This window comes from Neopelma chrysocephalum, unplaced genomic scaffold (genome assembly GCF_003984885.1).
Source record: "Neopelma chrysocephalum unplaced genomic scaffold, ASM398488v2 Primary Assembly neopelma1_42, whole genome shotgun sequence".
NCBI classification, from domain to species: Eukaryota; Metazoa; Chordata; class Aves; order Passeriformes; family Pipridae; genus Neopelma; species Neopelma chrysocephalum.
Window position 1 is genome coordinate 8,933,049 of NW_020897700.1, and position 27,656 is coordinate 8,960,704.

A 27,656-nucleotide genomic window follows, 5' to 3' on the forward strand; every position below is an offset into this window, starting at 1 on the left:
AAAACCAGACATAAGCTGAAACAACAAGTTCAGTCTGGATATTAAAAAAAAAAAAAAATTACCATGAGGACAGGTGTGTGGTGGGACAGGCTAACTGGAGAAGTTATATGTGAGTAACTCTGATCTCACAGCTAACCATGGTTTTGGTATATAATTTTTAAATCTTCACTATTCCCACACTTCCAAAGGCAAATACACACATATACATAGATGTATACTCACTCCTGCCTTGCCTTTGTTTCTTGGAGCTTAAACTCCATTATGGTGCATCTTGAGAAGAGAAAAATAATTTTTATCACTTGACTGTAGCACAACAAATACTGTGGTTCTGTAACAATGTAAGTGGGTCTAACCTGGCTGTCACGGTTCTGCTTTTCCTCCATGCTACATGTTCATGCCTCTTCTCTTTTACCTGTGCTGGCACTCATGTGACTCCATAGTAAGTCAGTTCTAGGAAATAAACTAGTGGTGAAAGTTGGGAGGCTGATTTTGGTAGGTTGAGGGTTTTTTGGACTAACAATGAATCTTAACTGGCTGCAGAGCCCTATTTCTGAGAAAAGGGAAGAAATTACAGAAAACAGTGTTTATGTTGGATTACAAAATGGAAATGCTTGGGCAATTAGGAAAATTTCTATTTATTCTAACACCTTGATCTACTGGCTACTTGAATTTCAAATTAGAATAATGTAAATCAGTGAATTGCCTGATCCTGTGAAGGATACACAACTTCACAGAACAAGCCAAGGAAATTTCTACACCAAAGTCAAAGGCAGCCTTGCCTTCAACAAGGCTAGAAGCAAACCTTTGTATGTATAGAATCATAGAATCAGCCAGGTTGGAAGGGACCTCTGAGATCATCAAGTCCAACCCTTGATCCACTACCACCATGGTTACTAGACCATGGCACTAAGTACCACATCCAGTCTCTTCTTAAAAACCTCCAGGGATGGAGAATCCACTACCTCCCTGGGCAGCCCATTCCAATGCCTGATTACCTTCTCTGTAAAGAATTTCTTCCTAATATCCAACCTAAACCTTCCCTGGCACAGCTTAAGACTGTGCCCTCTTGTCCTACTGATAGCTGCCTGAGAGAAGAGACCAACCCCCACCTGGCTACGACCTCCTTTCAGGTAGTTGTACAGAGCGATGAGGTCTCCCCTGAGCCTTCTCTCCCCCAGGCTAAACAACCCCAGCTCCCTCAGCCTTTCCTCATAGAACTTGTGCTCCAGAACCTTCACCAGCCTCGTTCCTCTTCTCTGGACCTGCTCCAGCACCTCAATATCCTTCCTGAACTCAGGGGCCCAGAACTGGACACAGTACTCCAGGTGTGGCCTCACCAGTGCTGACTACAGGGGAAGAATCACTTCCCTGGACCTCTTGGCCACACTGTTCCTGATCCAGGCTAGGATGCCATTGGCCTTCTTGGCCACCTGGGCAAACTGCTGGCTCATGTTCAGCTTCCTGTCAATCCAGACTCCCAGGTCCCTTTCTGCCTGGCTGCTCTCCAGCCACTCTGTCCCCAGCCTGTAGCGCTGCAGGGGGTTGTTGTGGCCAAAGTGGAGGATCCAGCACTTGGCCTTGTTAAACTTCATCTCATTGGAATCAGCCCAGCTTTCCAGCCTGTCCAGGTCCCTCTGAAGAGCCCTCCTCCCTTCCAGCTGATCGACACTCCCCCCCAACTCAGTGTCATCTGCAAATTTACTGATGGGGGACTCAATCACCTCATCTAAATCATTGATAAAGATATTAAACAGGACTGGGCCCAACACTGATCCCTGGGGGACACCACTAGTGACCGGCCGCCAACTGGATGCAGCACCATTCACCAGCACTCTCTGGGCCCGGCCCTCCAGCCAGTTCCTAACCCAGCAGAGAGTGCCCCTGTCCAAGCCGTGGGCTGCCAGCTTTTTCAGGAGAATGCTGTGGGAGACGGTGTCAAAGGCCTTGCTGAAGTCCAGGTAGACACATCCACAGCCTTCCCCTCATCCACCAGGCGGGTCACCTGATCATAAAAGGAGATCAGGTTGGTCAGACAGGACCTGCCCTTCCTAAACCTGTGCTGGCTGAGTCTGATCCCATGTCCATCCTGTAGGGTGCAGTGTGATTGCACTTAGGATGATCTGCTCCATAACCTTGCCAGGCACTGAGGTCAGGTTGACGGGCCTGTAGTTTCCTGGGTCCTTCTTCCGGCCCTTCTTGTGGATGGGCATGACATTAGCCAGCTTCCAATCATCTGGGACCTCCCCATAGAGCCAGGACTGTTGGTAGAGGATGGAGAGGAGCTGGGTGAGCTCTTCCACCAGCTCCCTCCTCACCCTTGGGTGGATCCCATCTGGTCCCATAGACTTGTGGGGATCCAAGTGGCTCAGCAGGTCACTGTTTCCTCCTGGATTACAGGAGGGCTATTCAGATTCTTATCTCTTTCTACAAGCTCCAGAAGCCAGCTGTCCTCAGGACAACCTGTCTTACTGTTGAAAACCGAGGTAAAGAAGGTGTTACATACCTCAGCCTTTTCCTCATCTTTGATAACTATATTCCTGCCCATGTCCAATAAAGAATGGAGGTCTTCCTTGCCCCTTGATGTATCTGTAGAAGGACTTTTTGTTATCCTTCACAAAAGTGGCAAGATTAAGTTCAAGTTGTGCCTTTATCTCTCTATTTTTCTTTCTACATGTCCTAACTATATTCCTAAACTCTTCCTGAGTAGCCAGCCCTTTTTTCCATAATGGGTAGGCTCTCTTTTTTACCCTAATTTCCTTCAAAATCTCCCTGTTCAGCCAGATCGGTCGTCTTCCCTGCTGGCTTGCCTTTCAGCAGACTGGGACAGCCTGCTCCTGCACTTTCAGAACTTCCTTCTTGAAGCATGTCCATCTCTCCTGGACTCCTTTGTTTTCAAGGGTTGTTTCCCAGGGTACACTCTGAACTAGTCTTCTGAATAGGCCGAAATCTGTCCTCTGGAAGTCCAGCGTAGAGGTTAATTAATAGTCTAGTTACCTGATGTTTGTCATGTTTGCAAAACAAAATCTAAAAAATATTTTGTCCTCCTCTGAGAGGCTTTACTTTAGACATTTTGACTTTTATTTTTCAATCAAAACTAGTTCCTTAATGAGGCTCTAGCAAGGAGAGAGTTTAAAAACAATTACTAATGACACAGAAAATGACAACACTGTCTCAAATACTGAGCAGAGGCACTTCCACAGAAAAACAACACCTAAGCATAAACAATTGATTAAATGGTCATCTCCCATGCTGTACATATCTTTTGTACTGGAAAAGGCAAATTGCCATATAAGCAATGTTTCAATAAATTCAGCTGACTAGGAAGCTGCAATTTCACAGACTTCTGGAATTTCTTAGACACAGTATTTTCAAATGAATACTTCATAAAAATAATTTTCAGTATTTTGTTAGATGTAAAGCTTTTATACAATTTGAGTAATGAAAAACCTCAACATTAGCTCATACAGTGGAAATACAGTCATTCCTTGCCAAGACAACCATTACATCTCCATTTGCCATTTATTATTCTTTTAAACTGAATAGAGAGGATTGCTTTTAAGAGATAGTCCAGATACAAATCTCTACTATCCAATTACTTATGTACTCTCTTTCAATTTCTCAATGGATGGCTCTTACTATCTCTCATAAATCAATCTACATCAGTTGCTTTTGTGAAAAATCTTTAACATAAATATTAATACTTTGAGCAACTATTTTTCCTCCAATTCTACATAGTATCCTTAGGTTCCTTTAGGAAATTACTTCATGTATCATTCAAGCTTTTAAAATAAAACATATATATCTACTTGAAAGCTAGGCTTCTGACTCTCATCCTATAAACATCAGTCACCTAAAACAATTTCCAGAAGTACTGGAAAGTTTAAAAGTAGGCACACTATAATTAAATAGGAGTCAAACTTCTAATCTGTTGAAAATGCCATTGGGCGTCTGCATGTATTCCAATGCTCTACGACATACTATGCAAAGAAAACAAATACAAGGGAAATTAACATTCAGTCAGAATGTGTATGAGCATGGAGCTTGACCTAACAAACAGACAGATTTCCAAGCTCGTGACAGTCCATGCAATTCTTTTTAGCTTATCTGCAGGCACTCAGCATGGCTAAAGTTCTAATTTAGAAAGTATGTGAAAAGGTTAGGGAAGAAAGAGAGGATCGTGATTATTCACAGTCCAGCAAAAATCTGTTTTCTGAGTTTTAGACTCTGGGGATTCCATAGTAAATTTAAGAGAAGAAGCTGGAATTTCCTGATCTGGCAGATATAACCTAGGGTGGGGGAAGGATAATTCTCAAAAGAGCTTTCAAAGGTGGGTTTAGAATTTAGCCCGACAGAACAATGATTGATTTAAATCCGCCATAAAAAGAGAGATCTGATCTTCTGACAAGTCTTTGAAATGGTAGAAGCTAATAGGAATCATTAGCACTGCATGCTTGCTTAATGAAAAATCCATTCTTTTACGTTTAGTTCTAAACATTTTTAACACACTTGTGAGCTGATCATCTCATGCTTGAAGTTGTCAGTATACTAAACACCTCTTTCTGTGCCACGCCATGATGAACTAAACTTTTATAGGCAAAAACAGTAAGGAAGAAAGGTAGGGTTTTTCAATAAAATAAAACGTGCATTCCTTCTTAAATGTGATCTGCATAGCTCTTCACTTTTCAGTACATGGTAATTTCATCCTCTCCCAACCTAACTTCTATGTTTCATCCATTTCAGCAGTTTTAACTCTGAACAAATAGTGTGAAAACTAGGTGAAAGGGTCCAAGTCCCGTCTTTTTTTGCTGCTGCACTGTTTCATGCCAAAGACACAAAAAGAATTTCATTTTGCCAATCACATTTCCTCTCCTTCATCATACTGCTTTCTCTATGTTAAATTCATCGTACTTCTATCATTTGTATTTATAATAAACAGATTGTAACAAGGTCTCTGGTTTGGTTTACATAAACTTACTTAAATAGCAATAAGAACTAGAGACCTCTGCCAAATGGTATCAGAGCAGTCTCTGGGTACCAGTGAAGAAACAGTATTGTTCATTTCTTAACATTACAGTATTTCAATCATTATTAGCATTTCTGCATCTACACATAGAAGACATTCTGTCTAGAATTGATTTCTGCTTTCCAAAATCTAATCATAACAGCAGACATCTTTTATTTGTAATCCTAATAAGCACAAAAAACCACCACCCAAAACCAAATAACACCACACGTAATTTCTGATAATGACACCTGGCTTCATTTGACAAGAGCCTGCAGAAGAAATGCATGGCCTTGTGCAACAGAGATGAATAGAGTTTGCAAAGTAAATAACAGTGTTATCTCCTTGTTTTTCCATGCCTGGATTGTTCTTCCTGTTGTCCTTCTACAGCCAGCGCCAGCTGCTGGGAGATACACAAGGAAGCAGCAGTGCTTGGTGACCCTCACTGGCAGCCAAAGAATTAGTCTGGTTGCTGGACCGTGGCAATCCACTGTGCCAGCTGAAAAAAGCAGGCTAGGGCATTTTTTGATTCTTTCACTGGGCTTTGGGAAGGCAAAATCTCTTCCTTTCGCAAACCTGACTAGAAAGCCTAATTGATGTCCAAAGGGCCTTTACTGTACTGACATTTGCTATGCTTAAGCTATAACCCAAGTCCCTTATGAATGGCCCAAATACTTATGAATGGCTGTAACCTAGAGTGTGTTGCAATATGGATGACTGCAGGGACAGTAGGGACGCAGGCAAAAAGATTCACGTGGCATGATGCTCCTGTGATACTCACATTAGCAGAAAGACTGCCAAGTCTGTCAGAAGAGCAAAGTGGGACAGAGTATTTCTTGCAGAGAATAATTTGCAGTCACTAGGTGCAGAATGAGGTAGAGAGGGGCCAGGGAAATCCCTCAGCTGAGGTTAGGGGGGGATGTCTACAGCCTGAAAACTCCCCACTAAGATAATACAAGGACTTAAACACCTCAACCCTGACCTTCAAGTCTTTGTTCCCTTCTGTTTTGCTGTTGTGGCCCAAAAAGCAGAACTAACAAGAACTGTATATTGCAAATCACAACCCTTCTGCCAGTCACTAACAATCCTAGTTGTGTTGTTAAGCTGCCAACAAGCTAAAATGTATTGCAGACTTCAGAGCATTGAAAATCGCTTCATTCTCCTGCTGCCATCACCCTTCCCTACTTTTTATTTATTCCATTCTATTCACACAGATGGAGTGATGTATTTGAACAGGCTGAGACCCATTCTTTTCATCACACTCCTATCTTTTGCTTATTCTGAACCTAAAGAGAAATGATCAAATACTAAGAACAGAGGGCACACAGGACATGGCACCTGAAGCTGGGAACTGCTGTTGATAAAAATCTGAGAAGAATTTATGGAGATCTCAGACAGTCTTTGACTGGTTAAATGTTTCTATTGACAGGCACACCTCTCAACGCTATCCACAGGACAATGATTACATTCCACAGGAATTTCTACAGCACTGTTTCTCCCACCCTAAATTTTTCAAAATGATCCATTTCCAAAACTGAATCCTAGATTTTCCTGTTGCCTTGGGTTATGGCAGTTCAGGAAACAGAACAAGGATGTTCGGGTACCTCTTCCACCTCATTCATTCGGGGGAGATGGTTTTTCAATAGCACCAAGTCATTCCAAGCCAGGAAAGGGACTGGAATCTGACTCTTTCACATTCCAGACCACTACACTGACTAACAAGCAATAAAATCTTCCCAGTCTTTTACATTCCCAAAAGAGCCCCGACACAAATTTTTCATCAAAACAGAAGAATGGAATGTTCTATACAGACTTATGAACACTAACTTCTGAAAAAAAAAGCTTATTTTAATATATCAAGCAACTTCAACTATTACTTTGTCTTTTGACATTCATTTTCCCCCTTTTCTTCTGCCTGGCTTATTAGTGACAGTCCAGTGAAAAGTCCACATAGCACACCACTGCCATATTGATATTTTCAATAGACTACTAAAGCAGTTTTGCTTTTGTACACCACTGTTACGGATGTCTTGGAGCTATCCCTACAAAAAATATATCTCTTAGCTTCCAGTCCACCAGCAACTATTAGTATAATAATTATTCATTATATAGTTTATGGATTCCAGTGGAAGAATAAAGTAAAATAAACAGTAACTATCATTTGCTAAAGAAGTATCTCTGTATCTTTTAGCTTGAAATGACATATTTTTTTAAAACAAAAGACAAATTAAAGATAGAATTACTATTCTTTCTAAAATTCCAAGAATTTAAGAAACAAAACAAACCACGTAGTACAAAGAAGATTAGAAAACGCTAGGATCATCAAGAACCCCATGTAATTTAAAGGCAACTTCAAGATAGCCCTCAATCAAACCAAACGTAGCCAGCAGGCCAATTCTTTCAAGTATTCATCCACAGGTAGTAATTTAAAAAACAATCACAGTGGTGAATAAAAGCTGTTATGATCTATGAAGTACAGCAAAGTGCCATTCAGGAGAGTTGTTTTCAATCATCCATCTCTGAAAGTGCCTTCTGGAACAAACTTTAAAACACTGTCCCTTCAAAAGTCACATTTGAAGGAACAGAAAAAAAACCAACTGTAATAAGATGCTTCTAATACATTTAGTAGTAACTTTAATATTGCACTGCAAATAACATAGCCCACACAGAGGTATCTTTAATAAACCAACCGCTACATGTAATACACATTTTCCTCACCAAATTCTAAAATTCAAATTATTAGAAGTACATGATAACTCTGGGGTGTTGGAGATCTACATCGATATCAAATAGAGTTGCTCTTCAAAGTGATAAAGAAATTTAATTTCTACATTTTTGCTTGTAGAATTGATAGCTAGAGCAAATTGAAGCTTTAAATCTTTTTACAGACACTACTAAAGTGAAGACTGGTTGAGTTACTGTCATTATGCTGCTAAACAGCACTTATAACCTCCAACTATCCTCATAATTCCCATTCCAATATAGCACATTTTAGTCTCCTTGTCCCACAGCTACTTGATCATCTGATTTTTCCATTAAAGGCACAGGTGTTTGGGATTAAGGACTTCATGTCAGGTATGATAATAAGTATTTCCTTGCATTTAAACAGATTACATCAAGACTACTTCGCTGAAACTAGTATCTTCTTTAAAAACATGATGTTTAGTTAATTTGATGATCTAACACTGATAAAGCCATATTTACCCACATATTCCTGGTAAATAATGAAGAGAAGGAACTTCTGGAAGAGATCTGGTCCAACATACTACCCAATGCAGGACACTTCTGAAATCAGACCAGGTTGCTTTGAGTCATGCCCACAACCATTCAGGGCAACCTCTTGTAGTGTTTGACCACAAATCCCAGGCTACACTGCCAATTTTTTTGGATGTAGTAAATCACTGCAATTCCATTTGCAATTATTTTTAAAGCTCTTCTGGGATACAGATTATACATTGGCCCATCCGTTTCAATATATAATGAACAGTATTAATTTCATCTCCATGTTAAGACTCTGTGGTTTCTATTAAAAAAAATTTTTCATCAGTTGCCCACTGTTACTTTCACATACTTCAACATTTGTGTGGAAGACCAGTCAGTATTCATGCAGTACACATTCTATACCCATTCTATATATATAATTTATCCTTAGTCTCCACATCATTCAGATATTGTACTTTCACAATGTGAAGTCTTCAGTACCAAAGTGAGTGTAAGGAGGACGATTCATCTTTTCAAAATAATAATTTTTTAAAAAAGGTAAATTGACTTTTGTCTGATGCAGAAGTACTACAAGCTTATGTTGTGATATGACCTTTATTGCGATCTTTTTTCATTTTTGCTCTCGCTGCTTTTAAGCCTTTCTACTCTGATTCGCAGCAAAGTTGCACAAACAGATGTGTAGTACAGTTGAATGGGGGGTGTCAAAAAGAAGCAAAAAGTGGAAAGGGAAATACCTTCAGCTCTTACTAGCACAAAATGTTATTCACAAAATCAAAACTTCAGTGTCTACTAGTCTCATTTCTCTCTTTCATAAATTCATCTGTGCAGACCACTCAAACTGACAAGTGTCAGCCAAATATTGCCCCAATCATTTTATATCATGAACCATTTTATTCTCTGAAAGAAATTTAGAGATGTTTCCATATGAAAATCAATTATATCTCAACTAAACAGGTAGAACTGAAATACAGTAATGCACTAACATGTTTCTCTGAAACAGAACAGCAAACACAGATTTTGTAAAATTTTGCACTTGCTTCTTTTTATTTAAAAAATAATTAAAAATAAAGACTGTTATTTATTATATAGACTCTCTGCCCACTCTCCTCCCTTATGACTTAATATCTGATTCTATTACCTCCTATATTCTTAGGATATTTCTACAGCAGATCCAAAGGTCTTAACACTGGAGATAAAAAAATTTGTCCCTAAAATGCCTCACTTGGACCTTAATGAGTTTGTCTGCAGCAGCAGGAAGTTTATTTATCCTCCTTGATTAGCTCAAAATTCTCTGCCTTCAGGGTAGACATTATTGATAAGACAACAGATCACACAGTATAGGAATGGCTGCTTTGAAAGATTTTGCCATCCTAATATTCCTTTTTATCTTCATCATCAAGCAACGTCAGGCTGATTGACAGCCAAAGGAGATATCCCCAGGAGAAACAGAAAGGTAACAATCTCTGGCTACATCTCAACTGGGAAAAGTGGAGTTTGGGAGTACTTTTAATCTCCTGAGTTACCAGACACTATAGCAAAGTGAAACTTATCTAAGTATCAGTCCCATCTCTCAGTGCTGACTTCTGGATCAGCTGGGCCAAAAGAGACCTATGACCTGTTATGGTCAGGACTACAGTTCAGGTGACCATGGGATCAGGTTTCCAGGGTATGTGCTCATACACATATTTCTGTTCAGATGCAGCCATTCTTAAGTTGGATCAAACCTGACCCTTGCATTAAAAGCCACTGTAAGAAAGAGAAGCTGCAGAAAAGATTTTATATTAATCTCTCTATCTCTCTAACTCTCTTATCAGGAGGATAAAAACAGTTAGTTCAACTTTTGCTAGACATCAGAGTATTAACATGAGGTGGAATGAGAGAGCCCAAGAAAGAAGTTTATAAACATTCTGCAGTGGAATACCTCCAAATAGAACTTAAAATCCAGCACAAAGAATACATTTTCAGGAAAAAAAATATATATCAGGTTTCACAACTCCCTCTTCTTTCAATACAGCTGCTGTTTAAAATATGTCTGCTTTCAATAAGGCATCTGCATAAGTGACTGCCTGTGGAGAGACAAATTCCATGTATTAGTCTAAAGGGCTAAGAAGTAATGTCTTCCTTTAAGATTCTTGTCCTTCAAAATTTTTGCAAGTATTCAATCATCTTACGTTTAAAGTTAAGTACTAAGTTCTTACGTAATCAAAATACCCATCAGGACATGACCATCATCAAGGCCACATGAAAGCCTTCATGGTATCTGGATGTTACTGTGTTCATCATCACATCAGCTCTAAATATCACTGAAAGTCTTAAACAGATGGGTACTAGTCATGCATAAGTACAAAGAGGGCATTCAGACAAAGTTTTAATACTGGCCATTTTAAAAAACTTTTCAAATACAGTATTACAAAATAGATGTTTATGACAGCTCATTCCCAAAAGATCTGTTAGAAACCTACTACCTTAATAAGTACTGCCACAAGAAGGGTACTTTGGTAAGTACTGTCACTCCTCAACACCAGACACCTGCAGTGATAATGCTTCAAGAACTTCAGGCAGCTGGATGAAGCTGCTTAACTAACTAGGACACCTGCCAAATTCAGAATAAAATCAAAAATGAAGTGTTGATTACGGGAAGGTTATTTCAGGGGGGTTTGTTTGGTTGGGTTTTTTTAGTTTGCGTTTTTTGTTGTTCTTGCTGTTTGTTTTTTTAAATACTCTTCCTACATTTTTTAAAATACTAGCCACATTAGGCACCACAACTTTAAGTAGAAAGAAGGTACCTTAATTTTTCAGCAAACCCTGCCAAAAAAAAAAAAAAAAGGACATGAAATATCAAGCCTAGGAGGTTCTAAAGGTTTTGCACTAAAAATCTTTAACTGTTCTACATCTGTCCTCCAAGCTCATTTTCTTGCCAAAATCTTACCTGGAAAAATAAAGTTTTGATGGCTTTCATGTATTCTGAGCAAACAGGCCAGCCAGGTCCTGAATGCAAATCTGCCACAGCACAGAAATCTATGGCTCATTTTTTATCACTGTTAAGTCATGCTAGCAAGCGAGGCAGAACAACCACACAAGCAAACGAAAACATAAGAAAGAACCAAAACCCCAAATCCATATCACCATAATAACTTCTTTTGCTATCAGCAATTCACCTTCTAGACCATAGCACAATTAACTTCGCTAACAGCAGCCCAACCAATTAACAATGCCTTAGCAAACCTCAAACTTCAGTCCACTACAGTCTTTGTCTCAAAGAATAGATATAAAAAGAGAGCCTAGGGATCATCAGTAACAGAAAAAACAAACAAACAAAAAACTCAAACAAACAAAAAAAACAAAACAGAAAAGAATTTGCCAAGTTCAGAAACTTTCAGAACAAATAATCTGTTTACTGTGTATTAAATAATCCTGCATATTAAACCTTACTTGCTGCAGTAGTAAACCACTGACCATGCTAGCTTGACTACAGTGTTTGCATACTTTCCTGCATCCCATAATATCTCTAGTCATTTAAACACTATTTCAAGAATGTCCTGTAGAGGTCTCAGATGATTATTCACGTCCATGACATTCTACTATTCACCAGAATGACTGCAAATGTGTTAACAGTTCATTTCAAACACTGCAATACTGACAGCATGACAGAAAGAGGTCTTTATTCCTTGTCAGATTGCTGCCTTGAATTGCATTCTCTTATATATAACCATTTACTAATCAATGCTTAAGCCAAATATATTTTAAATATTTTATACTTCCATTCCAAATGATCCTCCTTCATGATGTAACCCACTAAAGCACCACCTCAGCCTGCCACTTCTGTGTGGTAGGGAACTGGGAACTACAAAACAAAATGTGAACAACTTTAGCAAAACTCCTACTATTCAGGAACATTAATGCATGAAAACACAGAAGAAAAGACCTTGAATTCTGGCGTTTCTCTACAGGTCTACATTTCAAACCAATTAATTAATTAATCCATAAATTAAAGGGAATACTGTTACTTCGAAAGGGTGAAATTCAAGTCAGACCCTCAGAGATCACACCTTAGCAATATTGTGCTTTCTTGATCTTACTCCAATCCTATGGACATTCCAATGCTGGTTTTGTCAGTTTGTCACTGTTCAACCTGGAATTTCGTACTAAATGGTTTTGTACCTTAGACTCATACCATAACTTAATTTGCCAGTCTTTCTGAGAGAAGTCCCTAGCCCTCCAAACTGAATTGCTCTGAATTCCATTCAAACTAAAAAGGGAGGCTATGTGCAAGTCTTTGCACTTAAAGTCTCAAGAAACAAAAACCCCAAAATACCATTTGGGTCAGATCCCGCAGAGCAACAAAACTTTCTATTACTGGGAATGTAACTCAAATAAATTCAGTACCTCAGAAAAAATACAAACATGAATAACTTTTTGCAAGGGTCATAATTTAAAATTTATCACAAATTACCATACAAGATGATGATGTGTTAAGACAGCACTAACAGAATTAACTGAAAAGCACTTGATTTTTCTTTTTTATGATATGTGATTACACTGACTATACATTGTAGAGGTCTTGGGAATATAGGGATCGGATTTGGATGGATAGTGAGCTTAGGCACACTTGGGAGTACATCCCCAAGAGTACACAAAAAGCATAATTAAGTGCCATATAGCCCTTAGGCAGAACCACGACCTAACTTATGTCACAGTTTCAACAATAAATTAAGAACACAAGTAATGTGTTAAGACAGTCCTACCAAGACAACACTTCCTATATAAAATAGTAGCTCCTAAACTTCTGAAATCTCATGAGTTTCTCACAGGATGGTCTCCATATCTCTTAAAAATAATTATTTGGTGCTGTACCAAGAAACAATGTATAAAGAGATACCTCAAGCTGGGTATTCACAGTGCAACTCAGGACAGCCAAAATGTTTTAAAATTTAAATCACATCCTCAGTAACAACACACATATGACAACAGAAGTACAATTAGACTTGAGTGGTGGATAATTTATGGAATGTGAATAAAATGACCCTTAGCTCACAAGGAAATTTTGTATCACAAGCATCTCTTACAAACTCACCAAAGAATAAACATAGGTGAAAGAAGCTTCATAAGCAATAGTAACCACAGAAGCAAAGTCCATTAAATGCCAATACACGTCCTACTTTTCCCACTGCCTTTCCAAAAGCAAGAAACACACCCAAATAGTCCCTCTCTAGGTCCTCTCCCAGCTATTTCAGCCTTACTGCACTATAAACCTTTTTCCTTTGACAACTGCTCTCTAGAAGCCAAAACTAGCACCACCTTGGTCAGACTCTGCACCAGTCAGGCTACAGTCAGAATGGCTCATGAACACGAACCAAACCACAGGATGAGACTGTAATCATTTGCTAAGTAACAGCATTTAAAAAATACAGGTAATTTGCTAATAATAGCATTTAAAACATCTAGCGCATAAATCTGAATCACATCTTGTTCTCTGATGCACATCAACTGTTTTTTAACCAACAAATTTTGCACAAGGTTACTTCTAAGAAGAATGATGAGTTTTAATAAAGACATTTTGTTAACATGGGTGAAGAGGCAGAAAATTCCAAGTCTACATTGACATTTTTTGCATAATCAAAGAAATGTGTATTAAGAATGAAGAGACTAGTCTTTGAATAAGAGTACTTGTTCTCTATCAGATCATAACCACCTCTCATGAGACAGGCATTTCTAGGCTAGACTGTAGTTTAACTATTGACAGCACTAAACAAAGGATTTCACTATTTGCCCATCAAAAACAAATAAATGTCTTTCCTAATAATTTTCTGCAGTCCATCACGGACAGTCACCAATGTTAAAATGCCCACTTTTTCAGCTGAAGGGGCCCATACCTTGTCTTCTGGAAGTATTAAGAGAACCACATAGCAAATCGCCCTGCCCAGAAATGTCCTAGAGAGTGACAAGCAGAAGAGACCAGAATTGTGATCCCAATAAAAACACTGCCATGCAGTGATACGACAGGGAACACCTGTGCTTTGGTCAAACTCATCTTGACAAGATGCTACTAAGACATACGGCTGCCACATAGCTAAAAGGCAGGCACTATTCATCATGCATTGGCCATATTTTCTGCCATATGGTATGATGTGCTTGCACACAATTTGCAGGTTTTATCAAAAGTTCATCCGCCACATGATTAAAACCAGATGCATCTTTGTCAGACATTCCCAACTCCATGAGGGAGGCAAGCTCTTAAGAGGGAAGGGCCAGACATTGAATTAGAGTAAGAATTCTTCACAGGTCAGATCTATAAGCCATAAGATAAGCTTATCTGGGCAAGACTGTAGTCTAGCACTTGAAAGCACTTTAAAAAGAAAAAATAGGTGTGTAAAGTACTATTCCTTCATTAACAACTCAAGAAAGTTGCTAATATAAAAAGAGCATCCTTGCAGAGTTTAGTTAAAATACAGATTCTTCTAAATCTTTTCCTCTATACCAAAAGTGAAAAAAAAATTGGTATTTCTGGACACTGAATGCCTGATTACCAGAACAAACAGCATATCATGGAAGGCATCCCAGTGTGGTTGTTCTTTTTGTTTTTCAAATAAAGATTAAAGTTTTACTTCATGAATTGAGAAAAATAGCACAGACATATCAAAGCGGGTCCAACGTAGAGTATTATGTAGCACACAGCAAGAGTATGCAGAAATTCGAGTTTGTTGTCCCTACTTCTTTACATACCCAAACAATTATTTTGAATACAATATGTATTCAGAGTTGATGAGATAAAGTTGCCTTTCTTCAAGTACAAATAGTATCCAACTTCAAAGGACAGCATCCCATCTTGTTCTATTAGATGCAAATGATTATTTCAATTGACAAAATACACTGACAGACTGCCTCTAGCCCAGAAGTCTTAAGAACAAAAAAATTCTAAAAGCAAATTGGCCCTCAAAAAGTACATGTAAACAAAGGGGGGAAGCAATCTCTCCTCCAGGAAGCTCTTTTAAAAACAAGAGCCAGAGATTGACTTCATCAGGTAGAAACTTCACCATAATTAATGGTTTTCCACAGAAAAAGTCACTTTGAAGAGCAACAGTATTCAGGAATACCCAACATGTGCTATTTAAAAAGATCCAAACCCTACAACCACAAAGCAAAACCCTACAAATTACTCAAGAAACACAAAAGGCAAACCATAACTACTGTATAACTGCCCTTTTCAGACACTAGCTGCTCCTTCCAAATGAAGGCCAAGTCAATTTGTCCATACAGATGACAACCTCAAATGCATGAAGACAAATGGCTCCAGTTTGCTTCACACAATAAAACATTCACAATCTTGAATTACACCATTATTCTGGTGAGACACTTTGCAGCAGATCATAAAACACATTTTATGAATAATTAGGAACAAAATGCAAAGTAAAATAATTTCTTATCTACTTTCATACACAGTTAAAATTAGCTATTCATAAACATATTGTCAACAGCAGCACATTCCCAAAAAACAGATTCTAATACTGCAACCGTGCAATGACAAAATTTCTCTTCAACAAAAGCTTCACAGCAACATACATTTAAAAAGTCAGTAAAAAATGTCTGTATCATCATAAAGGTTTATTGGTGACAGAAAACATATTTAGGATCACGATATCTGTGACAATTGTACTACTGGTTCACAGCAAAGGTGAGCACAAACACACATACAAGAAAGCAATGGAGACATCCAACAAAAGAAATGGACATCGAAGACAACAGTTCCATGGCAACTAGGATTGATCTGCATCTTGATTTCTACAGTACCATTTTCCCCTTTTGCTCCCAGCTCTGGACTTGCCTCCAGCCTCACCAGTACTAGTACCCATTCAATGACACAATGAGCTGATTCTGCTGGAAAACAACCCTAATAACAAGGCGTTTCATTTTAGTCAAACCACCTCCTGGAGTCAGTTTTGGTGGCAGAAGAAGGACACATAAACAGAACCATGACATTCTGGATTCAATGGGCTGAATTGCCCCTTTGCAAGCCTTTTCCACTTCCCTTCCAGGCTTCCGTAAATTCACACCACAGCATTCTTACACACCACAGCATAACAGCTGTGGAATCTTAGCATCGTTTCTATTCATGCCTTCCTGAAAGTGTATAATTATGGAAATATTATTGTATGTAAATAAGTTTGTCCATTTTCAATCTTTTCCATTACTTCCATGAGTATATTCCAGTTTCCAGTCATCTGTGTGACATCAAAATTGTTAAATCTCAAATAGCCAAAGGTTTTTTTAGGCTAAAAAGAAAAAAGTAGCAAGAAAGCTAAAACAAAACCCACTTTTGTCTCTAGATGTTACAAACATTAGTAAGTGGAAGGAGAGAATCCTCTTACCCTATTTTAATAACCTCAATTTCATGTTCAAAGCACAGAATTTTAAGCAAAGAGTTGAAGATAAGTCATTTAACTGGAAAAAACCAAGAACTGCTAATGTCATCCGTACAGATCTCTAAAGTTGTAAATATTTTTCCCTATTTGATCTATATATTGATCCTTGCCTGTAAAAATGAAAACTTAACTCTCAGTCGTTACGCCAAAGTAAAATCAGTTACTCTTCTCTGAAAACAGAATTCTGAAGTATTCTTTTATTTAACCATACTATGGTAAGACAACATATCTAGCAAACAGCTCGGCTCCATTCATTTGAGAAAAGGTCTATTTTCCTTCACATGTACAACTTCTCATTAAGGCTTATGTTGTGCAAGACAACTACTGTAACACTATATTGTAAGTTAAGATAGGTTTTAATTGAAATAGCTCTAGTAGGCAAGTACTTCAGACATAGGTCTGGATAAACCACAGTCTTGACCACTTGCCCCACTTTACATACCAGGTCACAGTCCTTGGCTGTACCCAGCAGTACATACTTTGCACACATAAGCAAATACTCTGCAGCATTTCCTGACTTGTTAACTTCACATGCTCTGAGATGAAAGATACAGTGCAGCCCTATCATTCTCAGAGAAATAAAGAATAAAAGTGTCATCTCAGAGTTCCCATAGTCATTTTCATTAATGCTAAAAATCAACAACACATAGCCCCATGCAAATGACAGACTGGTTAAAAAACCCACATACCAATCACTATGTATTTTAACAGTACCTGATGCTATCACAGATATATCAGCACTGCAATATTAGAATTCTGCTTTACACTGGATAAACAAATGAAGGTGTCAGAACTTCAGACACAGCTAGCCTCTCATTGCATGTTCAGTACTTGCATCACAGGTTTATTTTCAATAAATATACATCAATTAAGTAAAAGCAGTCCCCAACCCATCACTGAAACCAGAATGAGATACCAGACAGTTTCACAGGGCACATGCACATTCCTGAGCAGACAAGGAGGCAGGAACAAATTACGTGGAATTAGGATAGAAACCAGCAAATGATACTACAGGATGAAACCAAGAAGAAAAAGACATTTGGGGAGAAAAATTCTTGTCCTATCTCACTACAGTATTATTGCAAGCTGTACACCTTGGAGTGCTATGACTGGAAGTCTTCTACCACACACCCCTAAACCACAGTAGCGTCCAGGAAAGAGACAGGATCAAAGTCCCTCTCCTCAAATAACTTAAACCTCAGTATCTTCACTCTTCACAGTCTCTGCTGTTTACAGGACAAGAGAAAGCAAGTTCCAATGAGAAGTTAAGGAACAAAGTGCCCTTCTTTTCTAAGGGAAAAGTGCAAGCAACACTTAAATGTTCAAAAATTCAGACAAATCCAATCTCACACAAGTTACAGAATCCCACGCTAAAAACTGTAGTGTTTTCACCTCCCCACAAGCCAAAAGCAACAATGGAAACCGGATTCCCTATTCACACAGAAAACTGTCACTACCTCTTAACTCATAAGGTTCTCTGGTTTCTGCAAATACGATGTTCTCAAGCACTTTCTTGGTTATACAGTTAACAAGTGCTCTACGAACATTCTAGCAAAACTATACCATGAACATTTCAAATGTACAAATACATTTTAAACAGATTTTTCTCCTCAGTGAAAAGCAAAGTGAGGACAGAAAGACAGCATAGTTCTGTTTTCATACTCCTTACCACTGACAGGAGTGGGACAGGAGTGCAGATAAACATTTAATAAAGATCACTTGTAGCTTCAGAATTTGTAATGTAGAACTCATTGTAGCCAAGCTATTAAAAAAAAAATCATCTGTTTTGAGTCAGTTGTGATCAGCAGTGTGCACTGCATTATTTATGACATAGAAACCAAGATATGAGAAGCTCTGCATTCATGGTAACAAAACCAAGCTGAACCAATCAAGAAAACTGCTGAAAAATTCAGGGTATTGAGATTCCTGGTTCCCATTTTACTCCTCATTAGTGCTTTATTCTGTTGGTTCCACTAAGAAATATAACAAACATAAGGCCCATTTACAATGTGTTGAATGATGGAAAAAAAGAGATATTTTCCTTTTCAAATTTCTGTCTCACTCCAATTGCCTCTTAATTGTCTATCAGAAAAAGAAAAGAAACAAAAACACATCAATACCTTACCATATCTCAGTATCCCAAGAACCTGAAAGAGTTTCAAGGGAACTTCAAAGAAAAGTATGAATTCCTCTAGCCCTTTCTCCCCTTTTCATCTGGCTTGTCCTCTTCAGTCCACAGTTGTATTTCTATAACTTTGTCAAGGATACAATTGATATTTTGGGCTATTTCCTGTCTTACAATAAAATGGTTTCAGAAGAACCATCAAGACTAGTAAATACTCAGTTTGCTGTAGTGTGATGGAGTAATAAAAAAAGAAATCATAACCATATATTTACTGAGTGAAAATGTTACTACAACTCTCACTTTCTTGCCTTTATGTTTCTCTTTCTCATACTTTGTATCTTAAAGTGCCCTCTTTTTTGGGCCACCAGTCTTCAAAACAAATCAGAACAGTATCCTAAGTGTTTGGAGAGAAAAATCACTGTTGAATAGTACAAAACATTAAAACCCCCTGACCTTCCACAACACTCCCAAAACACAACAAGCCAAGTCACTCTTGCCCTTGAAAGAGTGAGATTCTCTAACTTCAGTGGGATTACTTAGATAAATGAAGTGGGCAAAACTGGAAACAGAGCCCCAAGCTTGAAGCTGATGTGAGGTTTTTTTTCCGCAGCTGTACGACAAGGCTATAATTACATTAACAAACCTGCACCATCTAAGCACTAACAAAAACATATACTATCAGAACAGTCTAGAAAAGAACATGAGAAAAAGCATCACTGTATTAAGAAAAACCCGACAGCCACAAGCACGGAATTTTCCGAAGCTTTGAAATATGGCATTTTCAACATCAACTTATTTCTAGATATGATTACTTTAAACCATTCCTAACTGTGCTCAAATACACCTGGCAGCCCACAACCATATGACTAATGTCTCACAGCACTAGTCTTTGGTATTGGTATCTTCTAAATCTAAGAGGATAAAAATTATTTAAAAACATCAGGCATGAATTTTCTATGTAATCATCCAGGGAATGCAGTGTAACAACATCAGAAGGAATATTGTCCATAAAAATGTATCTAATCTACACGTGCTTTACCAATGAAAGATTTTAGGAGCCTATGTACAACGACATTCCACAAGTACATCACGAAAACTTTATCATCTCCATCAGAGAAAATAGCAAAAAAGTCGTAAAGTATCATCAGACAAGGGAATGTGTTTTCAGTCCTTCTGTAGAGTCCACTACTTTCATTTTGACAATTTAAGATACGTTTTTGAAACAGCATGAATCCAGATTTTATTGTACTGACAAACCTGGAAAACCACTTCTCAATTTTTTTGACAGCAAGCTCTAATTATGTCCTGTATGGTTTCCAAATGTATATTCTCTAAATACCTGGAAGCAAAAATGGAATCTAGAGCAAAGCCATTGCAGGGCTTTCATGCATTTCTTATTCGTTTTTCCAAAACAGGTCACCAATATAAATACTGACTGGAAACAGGGATATTGTAAATACAAATACTGCAAGTTGCACATTAAACAGGTTTGTCAGTCTCTCTTCTGTGCAGGCAATTCAGCTTCACAGTTGAGCCATGTACACTAAAGCATGGATTCTCTCAAGCACCTAGGGCAAAATTCCTCTTTTTGTTTGTTTTGCATGACTGACACAGGTTAACAATTATTTCAAACACTACTCTTCTGGAAAAGGTCTTTATAATCTGTAATGAGAACTAAGGAAGTAAAGTCTCAGGACTTGATTTCTCTTTCACCTGTAAGATATTAATGAAACAATATTTATTCCATCTCTGTAGGATGGCAAACACACAAGTGTTACTCACTTTGCTGTCTACTCTGTTAATGAGAGTGAAGATTCAAATTTTACCATCCAATAAGTATACTCTTGAACTTTTCAGGACTACAGAATGTGTTAAAAAATTAAATTAGTAGTATACTCATGAGGCAGTATTATAAAAAGTGCACTCCAGTATCACAATTTTGCTTTACCTCAATCATATCATCTTCTATTCTGCTTTGAAAACACAAATTAAAGGTCTAAAACTAAACAAAACTTCATATTCACTATTTCTAGAGACAGTAAAGCCAGAAGTTTTATAGTGCCTGCATTAAAAAAAAAAATCACCTGAGAAGGTCAGGTGTAACAAATAACATCGTCCTGTAATACCTTACCACCTCACTAATATTTACAAGGTAATTAACATGTTTTGAAGTACAGAGGAATTTAAGTATTAAGTTTGCCACTACTGGAATTTGCTGTTATAGCGAGAGGGACAGAGCAGTAGGCCTTACACAGCACATGATGCTTGTCAAAACTTTCCTATGCAACATACAGCCAGCAAGCTTCGTGACAACTACCTTTTCTAATTTCATCTGAGAAACATAAGCCAAGGCCCTCATTTATAATTCAGTGCTGCTTGTTCCATAGACTTATAATGTCTTTTAAAACTTTTTTATAATTAGGCTGCACTATTTTCAATAGCAACATCGTACTTCATAATATGCACCAAGTTTTGGTTTCTAATTACTTTTCAGCACCGCTTTGGACAAAATATACGTTTTACAATAGGTATCTTGTGCGCTTGAGATCCTGCTGTTAAAAACAGCATTGAAGCCGACCCAAAGAGTCACTAGCATCCCTCACCAGCTGGCAGACGTGCCCTGGGGACTCCAAGGCGAGCAGCCTTCCCGCTGGGTCCGTCGCTCGCCGAAGCACTTCCACGGGAGGTTTACAGAGCTCAGACCAGGGAAGGGCAACAAACACCCTGGGCTCCGGCTGGCGGGGAGCGAGCGGATTTGGGCTTGCTGAGGCCTAGCGAGCGCACGAGGCCTCTGCCAGCCGCGGTCCTTCCCCGCCAGCCCCGCACAGCGTTCCAGACGGACCGAGGGCCGGGGGAGCGGGGGCACAGGAGGGCCAGGCGCCTGGGATGCTCCGCCAGCTGGGAGGGAGGGAGGTGGCCCCTCTCTGCAGAGCCCGGGGGAGAGGGAAGGCGAGGAGCCAGCGCCTCCGCTTTGGGAGAGACTCGCAAACTTTGGTACCTGTCGGAACTCCACAAACGCTAGCAACTCCCGGCCACTCTGGGAAGAGCTCTACGGGCTTTCCCCCTAGCTCCAACACGAACTCACGCAACGGGCTTAGGAATAGGCTGTACCCACGCAGGCAGGGGCTTCTCCTGCCCCCCCCCCCCCGCGCCCCGAGAGGGGACCCCCCCGCGCCCCTCCAGTCCCGAAAGGACCCTCGGGCGCGCCCCCCGCCCGACCCCCGGCCCGGAGCTGCCCCGGCGGCGCCGCTCCGAGCCCACCCCCCGCCCGGGCCTCGCCGCCGCCCTGCCGTCGCGCCCACCTGTCCCGGGGGTCGATCCAGCTGGTCTGCTTGGTGTTGTGATCGATGTAGAACACTTTGCCGTCGTAATCCCTTGCCTCCTCCCAGCCATCGGGTAAGGGGAGCTGCCCATTCCCCGCTTTCCTAGGCATGGTCGGGCGGCGAGAGTAGCTGCTCCATAGGGACAGAAAGAAAGACGGGAAGCGGGAAAAGCCACGACCCGGACCGGGGAAGGGGCCAGGAGCGGGGGCTCGCGGGAGCCCAGGGAAGCCCTGTGCCGCGGCCGGGTCTCAGTCCACCATGCCCGGGCTGCCGCCTCGCCCGCGCCGCGCCGGCCGGGTCAGGGCTGCCGGCGGAGCCCAGCTGCCGTCTGGGCGCGGGGAGCCCGGCTGAGCCCCGGGCGGCCGCGGCCGCCGCTCATTAGCATGAGATTAGCATCCATCTCATCTACATGCACATTCCTCCCGCCGCATTCCTCAGGGTTAACCCTGCCCGCGCTGCCCGCCGGGACGGGCAGGCCATGGCCGCGGATTCAGCACGGGAAGCGTCCGGCGGGGCAGCGCGTAGGGCAGGACGGCGGGGGAGAGGCTGCCAGAGGGACCCTGCTGCTTCCATCGGGCTCTGCCCGGGGCCTCGGCCGGCGTGAAGGCAGGACACAACCCCCTGCGGCAGACGAGCGGTCCGGCGCGTCGCCGCAGCCTGTCGGGACACTGGGGAGGCCCGGGAGCCACGGCCGCCCCGCGGGGACAGCAGCGCCACGGCACGACGGACACCGGCGCGTCCCATCCTTTGTCTGCCAAGTTGTCGCGGCCCCACACGGGGTAGCGCAGGCGACTTTATCGCGGGGGATGTCCTGGCCCTGAGGGCTCAGGGAACGCGCCCAGGGAAAAGGCAGCTTTGCCAGTGCCTCCATGCCCTGAGTCGTGGTGGTGTCGAATTCCCTGTCTCAGCCCTTCAAGTCGCGCTAACCTCACTTAACATCTTGTGAACTCTCCCTAAAAACTCCAGTAAGGCTCAAGGGTTGCCAAAAAGAACTTGAGTTCAAAATTTAAATTAAAAAGTGAACTCTTCTTTAACCTTGGAAGTACCTAAACTTAGTGTCTTTAGTTTTGGTTTTGTATGTTTATTGGTTGGTTGTGGTTTTATTTTGGTTTGGTTTTTTTTATAACAGAGGCATCGGTGGAAAGTACACGTACACCATGTGTGCCCTGAACCCTTGCGGCCTGAAAAGCAGGCAGCTAAGTCACATTAAGTATAGAAACCAGGTGTGAGTTACTGTGTGTTTATCTCGCATTTGCCACAGGAGAAGAGTATCCCAGGCAGGTTACCATGGTTCAGCTGATAGAAGGTAACTTAATGAGCTCTATTAATTTGCATGTGTATCTGATTCCCAAGATCTGGCACCACAAACAGAGCATCTATGGCGGAATATGACTCTTTAGTTTAGTGGCTAGGACTCTGAAGTAACCCAAGTCCCTGTCCCCTAGAATATTTTATTTCTTTTCATTTAAAGTTACTGGTTTTAAGTAGCAAAATATTCCTGGAAGAGGAAGTATGTGACCCAGAGCTGTCTTTTCTTGTTTTCTTTTAAAGTCTATTTGTCTACTCCATTATAGCTATCTAACATTCAGCTCTATGAATTCTTCTTCAGAGACAACTTACACTTATTAAGTACTGGACTTGTTCAGTGCATGATGATGATGATGATGATGTTCAGTGCATAACAAGTTTTTGGATTCTGCTTCAGAGGCCACATATCTGACAGGCATTGAAGTAACTAATTTACAGCTCTGTAAGTCCTACTGTTGGATCTGCTCCTAAATAGAAAAAAGTACCAGCGAGATATGATTTTAATTTAGCTAATTGTCAATCTGGTACAGCTAAGACCTTTATTATTTTATTCATTCTACTTATTTTACTCTGTAACACTGTCTCCACATGGCCCATATGCCTTCCTCCAGACTCTCTTGAAGATTTTACTTTGACATCTGTTACATTAAGGTAATGTGCAGTGAGACTTCATACATGAAGAAAGGCCCTGGTAGTTAACAATGGAGAAAAACTGAGCTGTCCTAACCTCTGGATATCCATAAGAGTTCACCCACTTAGGGAATGCAACAGGATCATTGCCTATAAAAGTGACAGATGCATTTATTTTCATTGAGAATATTAGGTTTCAGTGAGCTGATTGGTTTATAAAGACCAGTCTTGTTTTCCATCAGTGTAAAAGAACCCCACTTTTACTAAGCATTTACATTTGTGTCTTTTTAAATAATCTACTAAATTTTATAAACTTGTGACATCCTACAGTGAGAAAGTACATGTTGCAGTTGTGAGACAGGATAAACTGGATTTCCTTTTCCCATTTGAAGTTCAGTTTGTGTTATCAATAAGATATTTCATCATGTAAGTTGATAAAAAGCTATAGAGGATATACTTTTCTTCCTGAAATCAGTTGTACAACTGTGTCACCACCAAGACAGCCAGACCTACATCTTCAATTATTGGTCAGATGAGGTCCACATGGATGTGGATCTGATTTATAAAAAACTTCTCATCAGAAAACATCAATATTTTAATTTGCACAACAGATAGAAATTGCCATTCTTAAATGTTCGGAAATAAATGCACTCATATAATTGCATAATTGTCTAATTTTTATATATATGCTTGAGTGTCTATATACAGATATGCTTACACTTAAATATAAACTATTGCATGGTGTTAGGCTCTCTTTATCCTCCCTCTAATTTCCACTGTTTGAGTACTTCATTGTGCTTGCATCTACAGTTAGAGTCTACAGTCCAGAATGCCAGTTTAGGACTACTTAGAAATGACAGTATTTGAAGTCAAACAGGCAAAATCAGGTATTATTTTTGTAAATAGATCTTTAAGATTACCAGTGAGAACATACAGCTTTTTGAAGGACTGCTATTGTACAAAAAGGGATCCAATTATCCTCCTGAGTTTTTGTTCTTTTCCAATTTGGACTGATAGAAAATAATTTCTTCCGCTACCCTTTAATATTTTTTTAATAAATCTAGTAAAGGAAGGCAGAGCAGATGTTCATAATTATTCTTTTTGGCCTAAAATATGCTATAAATTGTAACTAGAAGTAGTTTTTCAAGTATACTTCCAACATCTCAATTGATAACCTGCCTAGCATGTTGTACTGACATTGTCAGCTGACAGCATACCACAGATTGTTTGTCTTAATTGCGTAAGACAGCATAGTTCAGAAGATGTAAACATGCTTTATTCAAAACACAGAAGGGTGCATAGGAAGGAGGTGCCCAAAAGCACAGAACAATGTAGCTATGGCATGAACTTAAGTATCCATCAGTAAGTATGATAAACAACAAGATACAATCAACAAAAAGCAGTTAATCATTCCACTCTTTTTCTTTGCATATGCATGTTTAACCAGCCTGAAGAAAGTCCTGTTTTGAGTAGTACATAGTTAAAAGATTGAGCTAAAGAGAATTAGAATAATACCTATGTTGTGTCAGCTAGAAGAAGAAAAAATGTTTTTGTGAAAATTCACAACACAAGGGTGGAAATGGCTGTATCCAGAAATGGGGTCTCCAAAGGCATATACTTGTATCCTGTCACATAACATACCCTACTCCAGTCTTTACTAATGTGATTAATCTCCTGATACTCTCTGCTTGCTTCTTCTTTCACAGTAAATCTGTTCCTGGGACTGACTGTAATCAACAAAGACGTGTTTGTACCTTGTCCTTCCCTAAGAAGAGACTCCCTTAACTTGATGATCCACTAGAGTTTTGTCCCTGATGATATTTACAGCTGTTAGAGCTCTAACTAGTACTGTCCACAAACGGCTCTGAAGCAGGAGCTGCAGGTGTCTCCCTGAAAATCTGCATAGTTCAGTCTTCACTGCTTTCACACAGAATTTCAGTGCAGAATGGACTGTGAAGTATGATGACAAAATTAATTTCTAGACACATCTGACAAAAATGTTTGAAAATATGTATTGGGGTTTTTTAAACACTTAAACCATCAAGTATGGACAGAGAGCCTGACTTCTGTCACATGTAGCTACTGTAGAACTCTCAAAAAATAATCAGTATTTTCAGCATTTTAAATGTGAATTTTATCTGACAGCTATGTTTTCAAATAAAAAAAACCCCACACCAATAAATATGACTCCATGATGCAGCGAGATTTTTTAGTTTTAAAAAGGTTTTAAAAAATCCTGTAAAGAAAAACAGTGTTCATGCATGAGAGGGGAAAGGAGGAGGAGTGCTACTTTTACTGTTGTCACCTTCTAATGCATGTATACATCTGAGAGTAAAAGATCCTGGACTAATATTGTTTCTGGTTGAATTTATCATGAAGCTCTGCAGAATTGATGGAGCCAGATAATGTTTATGCTTACTCAGCTTTTCTTGTTATTTCAAAGCCTGCTCTCTCCACTTAAATTCAATTGCTTTGACTGTTCTACAAAGAGTTCCCTGCATATCAGCAAAAAAAGACCATACCAGATTCTGCTTCAAATGAATATATACTAGCTTTTTCCTTTTTTTTTTTTTAATTTTGACCTTATTTCCTTTCTTTCAAGCATGTATAGGAGAAAGTAATGAGCAATTGCATGTTTTGAGTCCTTGCAGACATAACTTAAATCCTATAAGTCTCCTAGTAAGTTCACAGAACAATTTTAACTGATTGTTATTCTGATTAAGAGTTTAGAGTAGGAAATGGAAAGTTTTGAATGGAAATGATGTGGTATGAGATTTGCCTCAAACCTAACTATGGAAATGTGAGAAATTTTCATGATAAAATCTTCTCAAGCTTGCCCCAAACCACTCATTAAACTGACTTATCATTGATTTCTGTTAATTTTGATTCATACTGCTGAAATGTCTGTGGACGAAATAAAAAGGAGATGAAGAATTTTGGTTATTCCAAAACCCCTGTGACTGATGAAGTCCAAATTAGTCTCTGACTCATATTCCCAAAAAATTCTTGATCCAGTCTTGGTATTACATCTTCCAGAGTAACACTCTCACTCTATTTTTTGTGTATTTCGGATACTTGTACACACATTTAAGTGTCCTACGTTTCATCATATCTATGGAATTACAGTGTCTACTCACTGCTGTCTAATGGCTTTGGAAAACCACAAAGCATGCCTGGTCAGCCAAGAAGGTTCCCAAGAGCCTGGTCTTCCCTTTTGGCCGCATGTAAGAAAGAAGCAGGCCAGCAATAGAGGGTATCTGCTCATTGTCAGGGAGGGAAGAATGGAGGAGTTTCTCAGTAACAGCTCCATTGGCAGTGAACAGCAATTAATTTCTTCAAGTATTTAGGATGCTCCATCGAGCAGTATCCAAGTTCACAGGTTTACAGAGCTAATGCTTTTAACAGTCCCTCTCTAGTGGTGCAAGGATTAAGTGCTCCCACCACAGCCAGAAGAAAGCACTTAGTCTATGCTGTGTTGCACCTAAGGGTGCACAACAGATAAAATACAAAAAGTAAAGTTTTAGCAATCACATTCTGAAGTACGTTTCTCCTCTCTGTCATACATGTACTTTCAGAAACACCGTGCAGTGAATGAAGTAGATTTGAGTAATAGAGTATTTAGCTCC

At 39.7% G+C, this 27,656-nt stretch overlaps 1 protein-coding gene and 1 long non-coding RNA gene across 2 annotated transcripts in view; one reads left to right on the forward strand and one right to left on the reverse strand.

Moving 5' to 3' along the window:
* The window catches only part of WWC2 (WW and C2 domain containing 2), a 104,659-nt gene extending 82,322 nt beyond the window's left edge, over positions 1-22,337 (reverse strand). The window contains exon 1 of the mRNA XM_027676652.1: positions 22,072-22,337. Within this exon, the coding sequence (XP_027532453.1) occupies positions 22,072-22,202 (131 nt within the window). The 5' untranslated portion in view covers positions 22,203-22,337. The remainder of the gene's footprint in view (positions 1-22,071) is intronic.
* LOC113964409 lies at positions 22,072-23,737 on the forward strand. The gene is made up of 3 exons (XR_003533183.1): positions 22,072-22,165; positions 23,222-23,398; positions 23,644-23,737. It is a non-coding gene; the product is annotated as an uncharacterized LOC113964409 (long non-coding RNA).
* The last annotated feature ends 3,919 nt before the right edge of the window (positions 23,738-27,656 follow it).